The following is a 13,212-nucleotide window of genomic DNA, read 5'->3' on the forward strand; positions in this document are numbered from 1 at the left end:
TTGCCTCTTCTGCTTTAACCTGCATTTCATGTTTCTGTTCCTCCTCCTCCTGTTCTCTCTCTGCATCACTATAACCTGCACCTGCTTTTCCTCTGTCCTCCCCTACCTCCTCCATTTCTACATCATTGTTCTGGTTACCTGTCTCCAACTCTTCCACCTGCTGAGCCACCTTACCCTCTTCCTGCTCCTTGTTCTGTTCTTCCTTCTTTTCTTCATTCTGCACCTCCTGCTGTTCTTTGTCCTTCACAGATTGTCTTCTGGGTCTGGCCTCCATTTTGTTAATTTGCTCTGCAAATTCATTGCGTCTATTTTCAAACAGTGCTGAAGAGCAAGAGGCAAATATGAGACGGTAAAACTCAGATGCATATTTGAAGAAATTACAAGTCAAGTGTAACTATTTGCTGACTTGTGCTGAGATTTATATGGGTATTTTGTTCACACAATAATATAACCCTTATCTTTCTCGTGTTTAATCAATTCAAGTACAATCCAAGAGGTGGCAATTTACCTATACAGTCAGCAAAGAGCATACTAATCAGTTAAACCACCAGTCTTAAAAATTTAAATTTGATTAAAGAACTGTAACACTTGATCAACAGAAGCATTTCCATTTTTAGACTAAACTAATGAAAAATATTAGCATATTTGGAAACCAAACAGCATTTTCATTTTCTGGAACTTTTCTGCTACTGGCACTGATCTGAATACACAAGCCAATGTGAATAAAATGGAAACAGTAAGAACAAATTAGGTGTTAAAAATCAAGTTTTCATAAGGCCAAATATCCAGGGAGACACCAATTTTTAAACTAGATCTTAATCTGACCTGTAGAAAAGTCAAATGATATAAACCCCAAAACAGAAGAGACACTAGGGGAGAAGACATTAGGAAGATGCATTTGACTAGGACTCAACTAAATTAATAATTTCTCCTTTCATAAACAAGTATGACATAAACATGTCATATGTATTGTTCTACTTGAAATTGCTTCCTAAAGGAAAAGGCAGTGAAATAAGGTACTTAAACTGTGGAACGGCCTTCATTAGAAATTTTTAAGAGGCTGATTTAGAAAGAGTAAATCCCTGCATCAGTACAAATAGTTGGATTAGATAACCCTGTTTTCTTAGGCTAGATAATCCCATTTTCTTGTCATAGAATTAAAATACTTAAGTGAAAAGAAATAAAAAAAGAACATGTACAGCAAGAGGCAGAACATCTCATTTGAGACAGGGGGACACTAACAAGTGACTCCCAAATAAACCACCTACCATTCAACTTTTTCTGCGACTCTTCCATTAGCTTTTGTGTAGCGGTACACATCCGGCCAGGTATGTAGAACAGATGGGGCCTTGTCCTGGTTCGTATATATTTAATTATTTTGGCATTATGTTCATTCCATTCTTCTTGCTGAGAAAAAAAGGAGAGTGTTAAATAGCTCAAAATATAGTTTACGCAAAAGAACAAAAAGAACCCTCCTTGCCTCCTCCAAAATGTAAGACTTACCAACTGAGCAAGTTCGACCTTTTGTTCCAATAGCCGCAATTCTGTCTGTTTAGCACGTCTTTCTTCAAACAATTCTCGCCTCTCATTTTCAACTTGCTTTCTCTCCTCCTCCGCCTGCACTTCAAGCTTTTGCTCAATTTCTTGACGCCTCTTTTGCTGAAGATCAAGATAGATATTTCTTAATAAAAATTTACACAATTTAGAAACTAATTTACTCTGAACTCAATTTATGATTATATATGTGATGAAGGAAAAACAAAACAAAAAACAAAACCAGCAAGGTTTCACTGCATGATGGTTATTTACAAGTTCACAAAACAAAAAACAAACAAAAAAGGGGGCAGGATTTTTCAGGCTGCAATTCAGGCTGGTGTCATATTCACCCTATATTTAGTTTTGCCCCTGATAAATCTGCATAAAAGTTGCCAGAAGAAAAAATCTGGAGCTCAGACAAACGTTTTAAGTTGCTTTCCACAGAAAAAGAGATGTCCGACTAGAGGCTGACATTGGCAATAGGTATTAGTACTGTTGTATCTAAATATTATTGAATGTGTTGACAACATACAGATCCCTAATTGTGTTTCTATTATTAAACTGGTGATCTGATGCTAGCTTACAAAAGCTGAAAAATATATAGTTAAAGAATGTCACAGTAGATTTGCATAAGGTATCTCCCAGTGTTTGAAGCTATAAAATAGCTACGTGCATTATAAAACTCCTCAGATAAAAATCAATTAATATAAAAAACACATGCATTCATTAAGGAAATTAGGTGTGCAGAAGCTTAGTGTTGTGCTGAATTACAGAACTAAGAGAGGGTAGTAGAACCGTTACAAATTATGGTAAAACATGACATATAGTGATTTGAAAGCAGCATGACCAGGGATCCTGGTTTTCCTTGATAAAAACAGCGAATTGTTTGATAAAGCCTCCCAAATCTGCTGGTGCCCCTGACTTCCTGCTCCTCTCCCCACAGCCCTGCTGGTGCCCCTCGTCCCTGGCCACTGCAGTGGAGCAGAGCCCAGCTCCCCCACTGCTGCAGGTTCAGGTGGGGGCAGCCAGATCCCTAACACTGAGCACACCCCCGGGGCAGGGGGGAAGGCTGGAACTCTGCCAGCCTGCAGAGAACTTGTTGCAAAAATGCAAAATCCATGAGTTTCTCCAGTAAAATGAGAAATCCACATTTGCCTCCGGTAAAATCCATTTTTTTTTTTGCTTTTCTGTGGGAACCGGAAAACCCAGATCCCTGGTCATGACCATACAGGGATTCCACTAAATTGAGGAACATCAAGAAATCACAAATGAGAGTCCTCAGTTAATGTTTATATCTGGTAGTTAAAAGTAACTCTAAAAGCTAGGTTAATCTCCTGGGTACTAAATGTCAGAATTTGGCACTTAAAAAAAATAATAAATAATTAAAGAAAAAAAGTCAATGCACCTGCCACGGATATTTTCATTTCTTGCACTGAAACAGTAAGGACCTAGTTTTACCTTATGTGCAACAGATTTCAGGTCATAAAATTAAAAGAAATAAGTACCCTCTCAGTAGCAACTGTGGACTCTTGTTTAAATTTCTGCAAAGTACCCATCAACAAGCCAAATATACGTCGATTCCTGAATTAAAAAGAAAAAAAAAAAAAAAAAAGTTAAGAGGCTCTGTTTAACTTCAGAAAAAAGGTCTGTCTACATAAGCAATGAAAGAAATTACTTCCCATTAGTAGCACTTGTTTCTAAAAGGGCAGTGTCAACAGTATGTTAGCAACAGTGTATAAGGATTATGCCAACAGTGTAGAATATTATTTATACAAGTCATACTCTGTGTAAGGTACTTTACGTAATTAGGTAAGAAAATGTCTCTGCCTAGAAAGCCTCATAACGTAACAGATAATTAGGATGACAAAGTATGAGAAAAAAATAATTACTGTGAAAGTCAGCATAAAGTTTATAATACAGAAAAAAAAGACATTCAGGAGATAACCCATAAAAGATTGAAAGTGGGACACTGCTCCAAATGCAGGAAATAGCACACTCCCACCTCCTCCCCCCAACAAACAAATAAAAAACCCCACTCAAAATATGAGCAGAAAGTGTGGTCTACAACATGAGCAGAAAGGCAGCAGAACAGATGATTTATTCTATTGCTTATCTACTGTGTGACCTCAGGAGAATCATGTCACTTTTTAGAATACCTCATTTACATTAGTTGACCCCTTCACACCCCACCTGTTTTAAAGGCATCTTCTTCTTTAATCCTCCACTTTTACATAGGCCTGTTTTTGCCCCTCTTAGGAATATTACTTTCTTACTATAATATTCCCTACCTTTCCCTCCTACTGACTTATGTAGCCCTGTATTCTTGGATAAATGCCCAAACAAGTTTCTTTGATCAACCTGGTAGATGCCACAAGGTTCAAATGAAGTGGCAAAAGGTAGAGGGGAAAGGAAAGAGACCTGCAGGCTTGGCTGCAAGTCCAAAAACAAAGACAAGTCTTCTTATATCAAAGGGACCTGTCTATGGAATGATGTCCCAGAGAATACTTGCAAATCCACAATTTGACATTTTGTTTTGAAGAATACGAAGGTTTCCCCTTTAGGAAGTGCTTCTGTAGTGTGTGACAACTCCCCACCAGAATACCAAGAGAAGGTGCTGGTTCAGATGTCTGTGCCCTATCATAAATAAGTTTTCCACTTGGCTCCTTATTCCAGATCAGGCTCTTGATTTCCCCCAAGACATTTAAAATGTGGAGTAGCTACAGACAAGATGCTTTTAAAGCAAGTGTGTTAAACTGTAGACTGGGGGAAGGGGAGGCACAAGGGGAGGCGCACAAAGGCCTAGGGTCAGTGCGGACCTAGTCAGGGAACTTCTGGAGGGACTGGACGTGTTTAAATCAGCTGGCCCTGACAATCTCCACCCCAGAGTGCTGAGGGAATTAGCAGAGCTCATTGTGGGAACCTTGGCACGGCTTTACGAGCACTCATGGTGCTCTGGTATGGTGTCAGAGGACTGGAAAAGGGCCAATGTGGTTCCTATTTTCAAAAAAAGGGAGGAAGGAGGACCCAGGAAACTATAGGCCAGTTAGTCTTACCTCGATCCTGGGTAAGCTTTTTGAGAGAATAATCCTGGCACACGTCCACGAGGGGCCAGCTGGGGAGATTATGCTTAGGGGCAATCAACACAGGTTCATTAGAGGCAGGTCCTGTCAGACCAAACTGGTGGCCTTCTATGACCAGGTTACAAAATCCTTGGATGCAGGGGTAGCAGTGGATGTGGTCTTTCTGGACTTTAGGAAGGTCTTAGACACCGTCTCTCACCCCATTCTCATTAAAAAACTAGGGGACTGTGGCGTCGACACCTACACAGTCAAATGGGTCACTAACTGGCTGGAGGGCTGCACCCAGAGTGTGGTGGTGAATGGGTCATTTTCGACCTGGAGGGATGTGGGCAATGGGATTCCGCAGGGCTCAGTCCTTGGGCCCGCACTGTTCAAAATCTTCATCAGCGACTTGGACGAGGGGGTAAAAAGCACCCTGTTCAAATTCGCAGATGACACTAAGATGTGGGGGGAAGCGGGCACTCTAGAAGGGAGGAAAGGCTGCAATCGGACCTAGACAGGTTACAGGGGTGGGTGGATGAGAACAGGATGGGTTTCAACACTGACAAGTGCAAGGCACTGCACTGGGGGCAGGGGGAAAACCAGCAGCATGCCTACAGGCTGGGGAACTCTCTTCTAGTCACCAGAGAGGCAGAAAAGGATCTTGGTGTCATTATTGATGCCAAAATGAACATGGGCTGACAGAGTGGGGATGCAGTCAGGAAGGCGAACCATACCTTGTCATGCATCCACAGATGCAGCTCAAGCAGGTCTAAGGAGGTGATCCTCCCCACCTCTATGCGACACTGGTCAGGCCACAGTTGGAGTACTGTGTCCAGTTCTGGGCGCCGCACTTCAGGAGGGATGTGGACAACATGGACAGGGTCCAAAGGAGGGCCACTCGCATGATCAGGGGGCAGCAGGGCAGGCCATACAAGGAGAGGCTAAAGGACCTGAACCTGTTCAGCCTCCACAAGAAAAGGCTGAGGGGGATCTAGTGGCCATTTACAAACTAGTCAGGGGGGACCAGCAGGCATTGGGGAAGTGCCTGTTCCCCTGAGCACTACCAGGCGCGACTAGAAATAGCGGCCACAAGCTGGCAGAGGGTAGATTCAGACTAGACATCAGGAGGCACTACTTCACTGTCAGGGCGGCTAGGATCTGGAACCAACTTCCAAGAGAAGTGAAGTGGTGCTGGCTCCTAACCTGGGAGTCTTTACGAGGAGGCTAGAGGAACACCTCGCCGGGGTCATTTGACCCCAGTACTCTTTCCTGCCGTGGCAGGGGGTTGGACTTGATGATCTGCTCAGGTCCCTTCTGACCCTACCTACTATGAAACTATGAAGGGTGTGTATGAGCACAGCAGATTCAGCTATCAGTTGTATATTCAACATATATAGAGCAGAATGGGGTGGAAATTCTACAACCTACCATAATGCAAATAATGATGAACAGAAAAACAACAGAACATAAGACTATAAAAGGAGTAAAAAAATTAAAGCAGAGTTATAGGGAAACATAATATGTAATGTTTCAGAGACAATGGTGAACTTGAAATAGATGCAGAAAAGATCCAACTGACAGGATCAGCAAGCTTAAAAAAAGAAAACAAGAGAAACACCTCAGTAAAATAAGTTGCTACATAAACAAGAGGTACAGATCTGATAGGATATATTGTAAAAGAATGTTTTTCTACTCATGATTTTTTTTTTTTTTTTTTTTTTTTTTTTTTAGTGAAATGCACCACACAGGCTTCTTCAGTGATTCTTTAGTACTGTTAAAAATTATACAGAAGTCTGATAAATACATTTTCCTTCGGTATCCTCTGTTCTCACTAAATTTGGACAGCAAGCACATTCCATCTTATTTTTCTGCAGAGCTGCACCAATATATTGGTCCATATTGTACCAGCATGGATAAAATGAAAATTTACATTATTGGCAATTGGCTTTTTTTGGCCAAGGACGTCTCTGATAAATGCCACGTGCCTGCCCTGCCCCCAGGAGGGTGGCTACCCACAGCCCTGTCCTGCTTCCCACTGGGGCCCTGCAGCTGTGCATTTCTCCCCCAAGTGCCATGCATTGCACCAGCTGGGCAGCAGCCACAGCCCTGCCCAATGTCCACCTTCCCTATGGGGGGCCTTGATCCCTTTCCTCCAGACTTACCTGTAGAGGCTGCTCTCCAGGCTGCCTAGCAGTCATGTGCATGTGTGCAAGTGGGGCCCCCTGCCTGATTACCCTCCTTCCGCTGCCCCCCCAGCCCCTTGTAGGCTGCAACTCTGCCAGCCTGCAGAGAGCTCTTTACAGAAGTGGAAAATCTGCATGTTTTTCTTAAAATAAAAAAAAAAAAAAAATCCACATTTTTCTTGGGTAAAAGGGAAAATCCATGTTTTTTTCCCGTATGGGAAACTGAAAACCCAGATCCCTGCTAATGAGTCAAAATAACATGCAATATTTGACAATGACTGTGCCCATTCCATTTCAAGAGGTTCACATAGGCCCAGTTTATACTCTTCTGGCAGCTCTTTAAAGTCATCCTTAACATATAAGCTTAAACCATCCAACATTTCAGAAATGTAAAATCAAGTTTTAAATTAGGAACAAAAACACCGAAAGCACTGCATATCTATTAAGCAAAAGGATACCTTTGTTTTCCCTTCTCATCCATATTTTGATCCTGAATAAGGTCTCGACGTGTTCGCTCTTTGGAGGTAGCAACAACGGAAGACTGCAACGCCGGCTACAAGAAGAACATCACACTGAATCTGTGCTCCATTAATGTGCTTTTCTCATCCAGTTCTTCACTTTCCCACATTATTAGGGACCTACCAAATACACGATTTCACTATTTCCTGTGAAAGAGCCGGTTCTCTGCACTTTTTCATGGGGAACCAACTATGTTAAAAAAAACAAAACAGTAAAGAGCAGGCAAAAAGCTGTCTCCTAGAAGGGCAGGGGGAGGGGAACAAAAAAAAGAGGCAAACTGCCTGTCTCCTGGAAAGGGGCAGGAGAGTGGAAATAGCAGAAAAAAAGCCAGTCAAAAGTCCCCTTCTCCTGTAGCGGGAAGGGGAGGGAGATGACAGACGGAGCAGAGCAAATCAGAGGCTCAGCTCCTGAGGTCAGCTCAGTCCAGGAGCCAGCCAGGAGTGGATGGTGGGGGAGCTGCAAAAGACCTGATCCTTGTCATGACAGAACAGCCCCAGCCCCTTCACCATGTCCACCCTGAGGTGCGCTTGCAGCCACTAACAGCAACAAGTGGGACCAGGCCTCTGACCCCAGTGCAGCCACTTGGAGGTTCATGGCTGCCTGCTTCAAGCAGCCTGGGCTTTGGGCAGGCCCCTGCTGCCTGCTGGGGAACTGGACTGCTCGCAGCAGGTAGCTGTGTGCCTGCACTCCACTGGGGTTAGGAGTCCGGACCCCGCTCACTGTTGGCAGGAACATGGTGAGAAAGGGGCTGGCCCATTCCCCACTGCAGACCAGGCTCCAGCTGCACATGCAAGGGCAGCAGAGACCCGCTAAGACACCCCTGGACTGCGAGGAGGACAAGGACAACAGTCAAGACCTGTGTTACCCCATGGCAGTGGCCCAGCTCCCAGCTCAGTGCAGCCAGAGCAAAACTGGGGGCTGGCAGCACAGACTGGCCCACCCCACTAGTGCTTGGGTGTAGGATGAGGAGCTGCCCTGGGACTATCTGGGGCAGCCACCACCTGCAAGCACCTTCCCCCAGCCCCATAGCCTGTCCCCAGGAGATGCAGATGGGGGAAGGGGGGGCCAGAGCCACTGAACCAGAGCCCTCCTGCATGGTGCCGTTGCACTCACACAGCTCACCCTACCCTTTGCAGCTGGGCCCAACGGAACTGGGATGGGGGTAGGGACGTGCCCCCCTTGCTCCCCCACTGTGGCCTGTTACTGCCTCCCACAGGGATGCCAGGCTTTGTGGGCATGCAGCCCCTGGCAGTGGAGCACAGCCCCAGCCCCTTCCCCAGAGTGGCCTGTGAGGTGCACACAGCAATGAGCCGGGCCAGGACTCCAGACCCTGGTGCAGCCACTTTCAACCTGGCAACTGCCCGTCACATCCAGCCGGGCTCTGGGCAGCTGTTGCTGGCCACGGAGCCCAGACTGCTCGTAGCAAGGCTTGCAGCCTCCCTGAGGTGAGCAGCCTGGGCTCTGTGGCCAGATATGATGTGCCAAGTAAAATGGCCTTGCATGTCATGCTCTGGAGGTTGGGGCTTTCAATCAATGCCTGGGAAGGGTGGGACTTAAGGTGCCCCGTCCATCAGAGATGTGGGGGGGCTGTTTTGCTCCACCTTTAAAGTGTTAGCCTCAGCCAGGATACATCCACAAAACTGGAGGCCCCAACTGTGTAACTGGCTGCCAGGGCCTGTGAATTCAGTAGGTCCCTACAGATTACCTTTTTAACATCTTCATCCTCTGCGTCGCTTTCATGGCGTGATTCTCTTCTTGTCCGACATTCTCCACCCAGCCTAAAAAGAAAAATAACTGTCAAAGACAACTGAGAAACGTATTCAGATAGAGGAATTTGAATTCCTCTATTTCAAGGAGCACTACCCCTCAAGACCGCACATTATGAAGACCAACTCTGCACAATTTTCCAGTAGTTTAGATCATGGCCAAGAGTATTTAGACTAAAGTTCTGCAGCTTAAGAGATCACTAAGAGAATTTAAGCATTATAGTGTAGAAGAACTGCATTAAGATCCATTTAATGGAATAAGAAATAGGATGGCTTCTTTAGCTGCTTAACAAACGCCCAAGATAGTGGTAACCACAGATATTATTTCCAGTTCCGCTAACCTCTCTGCCTATGTTGATCAAATGTCTAAAAAATTCAGTATCATATTCACATAACTACTTGAGGACAGCATTCAAGGGTTTTCAGATTCATAAACTGCTTTGACATTGAAAAGATGCTGTCAAAGTCATCTAAAAAGGCTGAAGTTCTCACAGATTTCTGGAAACATCACAATTTTACAGACTACTGGATAGAAAATTACAACAAAATACTCCTCAAAGAATCGAAACAGTGAGTTTTGTGAGAGTTTAACCTAGATCATTTTTCTAATGTTTAAATCTTGAAAAATGGGTTTACTAAAAACAGATTCATAGGCTGCGTCCAGATAAGAGTGGATGTTTGTTTCCCTGAGGACAAGTAGTAGTGGCACACTTTGTTCTGCTGCTATTTCTCCTTGGGGAATGCCCTGGCAGGAAACCTGGGCAGCAGCTGGAATGTGGCTCTGGCTGGCCAGGTTTGGTTTTGGGCAGCATGCAATGCTGCCAAGTGTGTCACCCTGCTTTTTTAAAGTGTGGGGTTTTTTTACCCCAGGATCTCCCAGGGCCAACAGTTCCCTCCCCAGCCCCCATGCTGCAAGGTAGTAGCGCAGGGAACATCTGCACGTGTGGTGTGTGGCACCATAGACGGGTCTGTGGTGCCACATACCATGCATCCATGCTTGTCTAGATGCGGCCATAGGGTGTATTTGCATGAGCAGGAACATGCATTTCCCTGGGAACAAGTGCCACTGCTACTTGTCCCTGGAGAACACCTGTGCCACCCATGCTCTGGCATGTAGCATGTTGCCCCAGGTGGGGCAGGGCAGGCTAGGGCCAGCAGCCATGCTGGCCCCAGCAGCCTTACTTGGGGTCTTGGGGGTCTCCAGGAGCTGCAGCTGCGGTGCTCCTTGAGCAGAAAGCTTAGCTGGCAGCTGGAGTGCATCTCCAGCCAGCCAGGCTCCAGTTTGGGGCAGCACATGCGCTGCCCTGTTTTTTTTTTTTAAGCATGGTTTTGACCATGGGACTTCCCCCATGCTGTAAAGTAGCCATGCCAAGAACACCTGCATGTGCAGCATGTACAGTATGTGGTGCTGCAGATGGGTTTGCAATGCCTCATACCACATGTTCATGCTCCTCTGGATGTGCCCAGTCTCAAATTATAATTGAGTAATTGAAACAGTGATTTAAGCTCATAGGCAGTTAAGCCACTGATACTCAACCTTTGGGTGCCATCAGCTGGATGAGCCTCCGTCAGCCTCATGCTGCCAAATCAAGGCCATGCACTGCCTCCCTCAGCCCTGCACAGAGCTTTGTGCCGCCTTCCTCAGCGCCATGCAGCTGGATCAGGACCCTGTGCTGCCTTGCTCGGTCCCATGCAGCTGAAGAAGGGCCTCATATTGCCTCCTCGGGGCCCACACTGCTTCCAGCCAGCCCCTGTGTACCCAGATCAGACTTGGGCCACCTCTGCACACTGATCTAGTGTGCAATATAGCTTGCAGCGTTCCCCATGGGCCTGGAAATTTGGCATTAGGGGAGTGGCAGTTGCTGCCACTGCTCCCCTGCAGTCAAGTTTCTGGACCTGTGGGGACCACTGAGGATTGAATGGCATGGCTTGATGGGCTAGGCCTGTGAGCCAAGTACCCTGAGCGCTTTGCTGAATAAGGGCTTACTGAAGAGCAGCAGGCACAAGTTAGGAACAAAGCTATCTCCAGCTTTATACGCTAGTTTTTCTCCTTCACTTGATCCAGCCTAAAGTATCAGCTCTACATACTCCTAAAGCAGGTGATGTACAGAAGCTACTTAAAAATAAAAATACATATTAACTTAAATCTTGTTTTACTGAAAGAGTATTTAGCTCTGTATTAATGGTAAAAGATTTAACTCCTCTTAAACTGCACACTGAGTGAGGCATATCTTAAATCTTATCTGAGCCTGCTGTGAAATCAATATTTGATAAAAAGACCTGCTTCTACAGAATATATTTAAATGTGACACGTTTCATATAAATTTTCATTTGTCAATAAAACAGGTAAGGTTTCAAGAAGATAAAGTCCATACCAAGGGCCAAATACTGGCCAGCAAGCCCTATGCACTCCCAACCCCTCTAATCTTGTGGTGATGATGATAAGACACTTAAATACGGCAACTCAGAAATAGAGAAGCTTTAAATCAATGTCTTTAAAAGGCCGAATAAAAATCAGTTACACGTTCCTTTAATTGTTTTATTAAAGGTGACGTGCAAAAAAAAAATAAAAATAAAGAGAATTGTAGGACTATACAATCTACATATCTAAATGCTTCCATTGACATTAGAATAAATATATACACCCAATTTTACCCCCCCCCCATCAGAATTATGAAAAGTGTAAATTCAAGACTGATAATCCAGAAAAAATGCAATTTCTTTTTCATGGAAGGCCCTATGCATTGTATATTTTTCAGAGAAGAACAAATAAACCAGGATTTCATGACTGCTGAGACAGTCATATTGCTGTTGGTCTGATACTGGTCCTGTAAAATCATCACCATCAAAAGTTAGGTTTGGAACATCCAATCTTGAAGAAGTTTATCAATCTGGGATTATTTCACAAACTATTACCGATTCTGAGCATTAGATTTATTAAGTCATAACAGCCATTTACCCTAGTGTAGTCTCTACAGCTACTTTTTTTTTTTCTTTTTTACCTACCTACTGGTTGCCCCTTCAAGATCCCTCTGCTTGGCTGGGGGTCCTCCTCCGCTATCCGAGAATCCACGCCTAAAAAGAGACAGCTAAAGATGATGTCCAAGAACAGGTCAGGAATCCCAAATTCAGGAGTTCCTAACCCCAAGTCTGCTTCTGGTTTACTGTTTTGTGGGCAAGTCTGTTTCTGTTCAGAGATGGTAAAGGTAATAGTTTTTTAAGGCAGCAGCAAGAATACAGCATTTTACAAAGACCAACAAAATGGCCCATATTCTTGCTCTATGGAGCAAATAATTTCAAGTCAAATCCTGCAAACACTGATTCACATGAACAGCAATACTAACTTAAATAGTGTCATCCCCACTCCCCCTCATCAACTTCAGTAAGGCTACTCATGCAAACAGAGTTACTTAGGTTATAAGTGTGGACAGTTTAAGAATGCTGTATTAGTATTAAGTTTTCACCAAAAATAACAGTTAAAAGAGCCTGTAAGTCTACCTATTCAGTACCAGAGAAAATACATTTTAAAATGGAGCAATATTAGGAAATAACTCTTCCAACTTCTAATTTTAAAGAGAGAAACAAAAAACATTCCACTTCTTGCCACCAGACCCGTTTCATTCAAAGTTATATAATTATGATCGTTAGCAGTTTTAAAACTTCTATCCCTTGGCTTCAACAAAGTCTTTTGCTAAAGTAATACCTCATTTCTGACACTGCCAAGTTTTGCTTTTGAACCATATCTAAAAGTTAAGCTTACAGACACAACTGCACAATTTAAGGGCCTTGTTACACATTACACTGTAAACTTCACAAATGTTAATGGACGTTAGTACTGGCTCAAGTTTGGTCACATGCCAGGCCAGCAGGAGCCTGGAGAACTGAAAGGAAGAATCCTGCCCCCCTCCATTACAGGCTTCCCCTCTGCCCCATAAGTTCCGCCCCCTTCCATTTCTGGCTGTCTGCACTGACTGTCTTGGAGGAGCAGGCAGGGAAGGGTTAACCCATTTACCCCCCCACCCCCTTCTCCAGGCTGAGCCTGCCTAGAGGGTAGCAACACTTAATGCTTCCCTTTGGGGGGTGGGAGAGAGAGAGAGAGAGAGAGAGAGAGAGAGAGAGAGAGTGTGTGTGTGTGTGTGTGTGTGT

At 44.4% G+C, this 13,212-nt stretch overlaps 1 protein-coding gene across 1 annotated transcript in view; it reads right to left on the reverse strand.

The window, feature by feature from the left end:
• Positions 1-13,212, reverse strand: part of PNN (pinin, desmosome associated protein) — a 16,388-nt gene that overhangs the window by 1,086 nt on the left and 2,090 nt on the right. The window contains 8 exon segments of the mRNA XM_006015357.3: positions 1-4; positions 7-321; positions 1,269-1,407; positions 1,504-1,659; positions 3,042-3,117; positions 7,240-7,334; positions 9,006-9,078; positions 12,073-12,141. The exon segment at positions 1-4 is cut by the window's left edge and continues 1,086 nt beyond it. Coding sequence (XP_006015419.1) covers positions 1-4; positions 7-321; positions 1,269-1,407; positions 1,504-1,659; positions 3,042-3,117; positions 7,240-7,334; positions 9,006-9,078; positions 12,073-12,141 — 927 coding nt within the window.

The sequence above is a fragment of the Alligator sinensis genome, unplaced genomic scaffold, assembly GCF_000455745.1.
Source record: "Alligator sinensis unplaced genomic scaffold, ASM45574v1 scaffold280_1, whole genome shotgun sequence".
Classification (NCBI taxonomy): domain Eukaryota; kingdom Metazoa; phylum Chordata; order Crocodylia; family Alligatoridae; genus Alligator; species Alligator sinensis.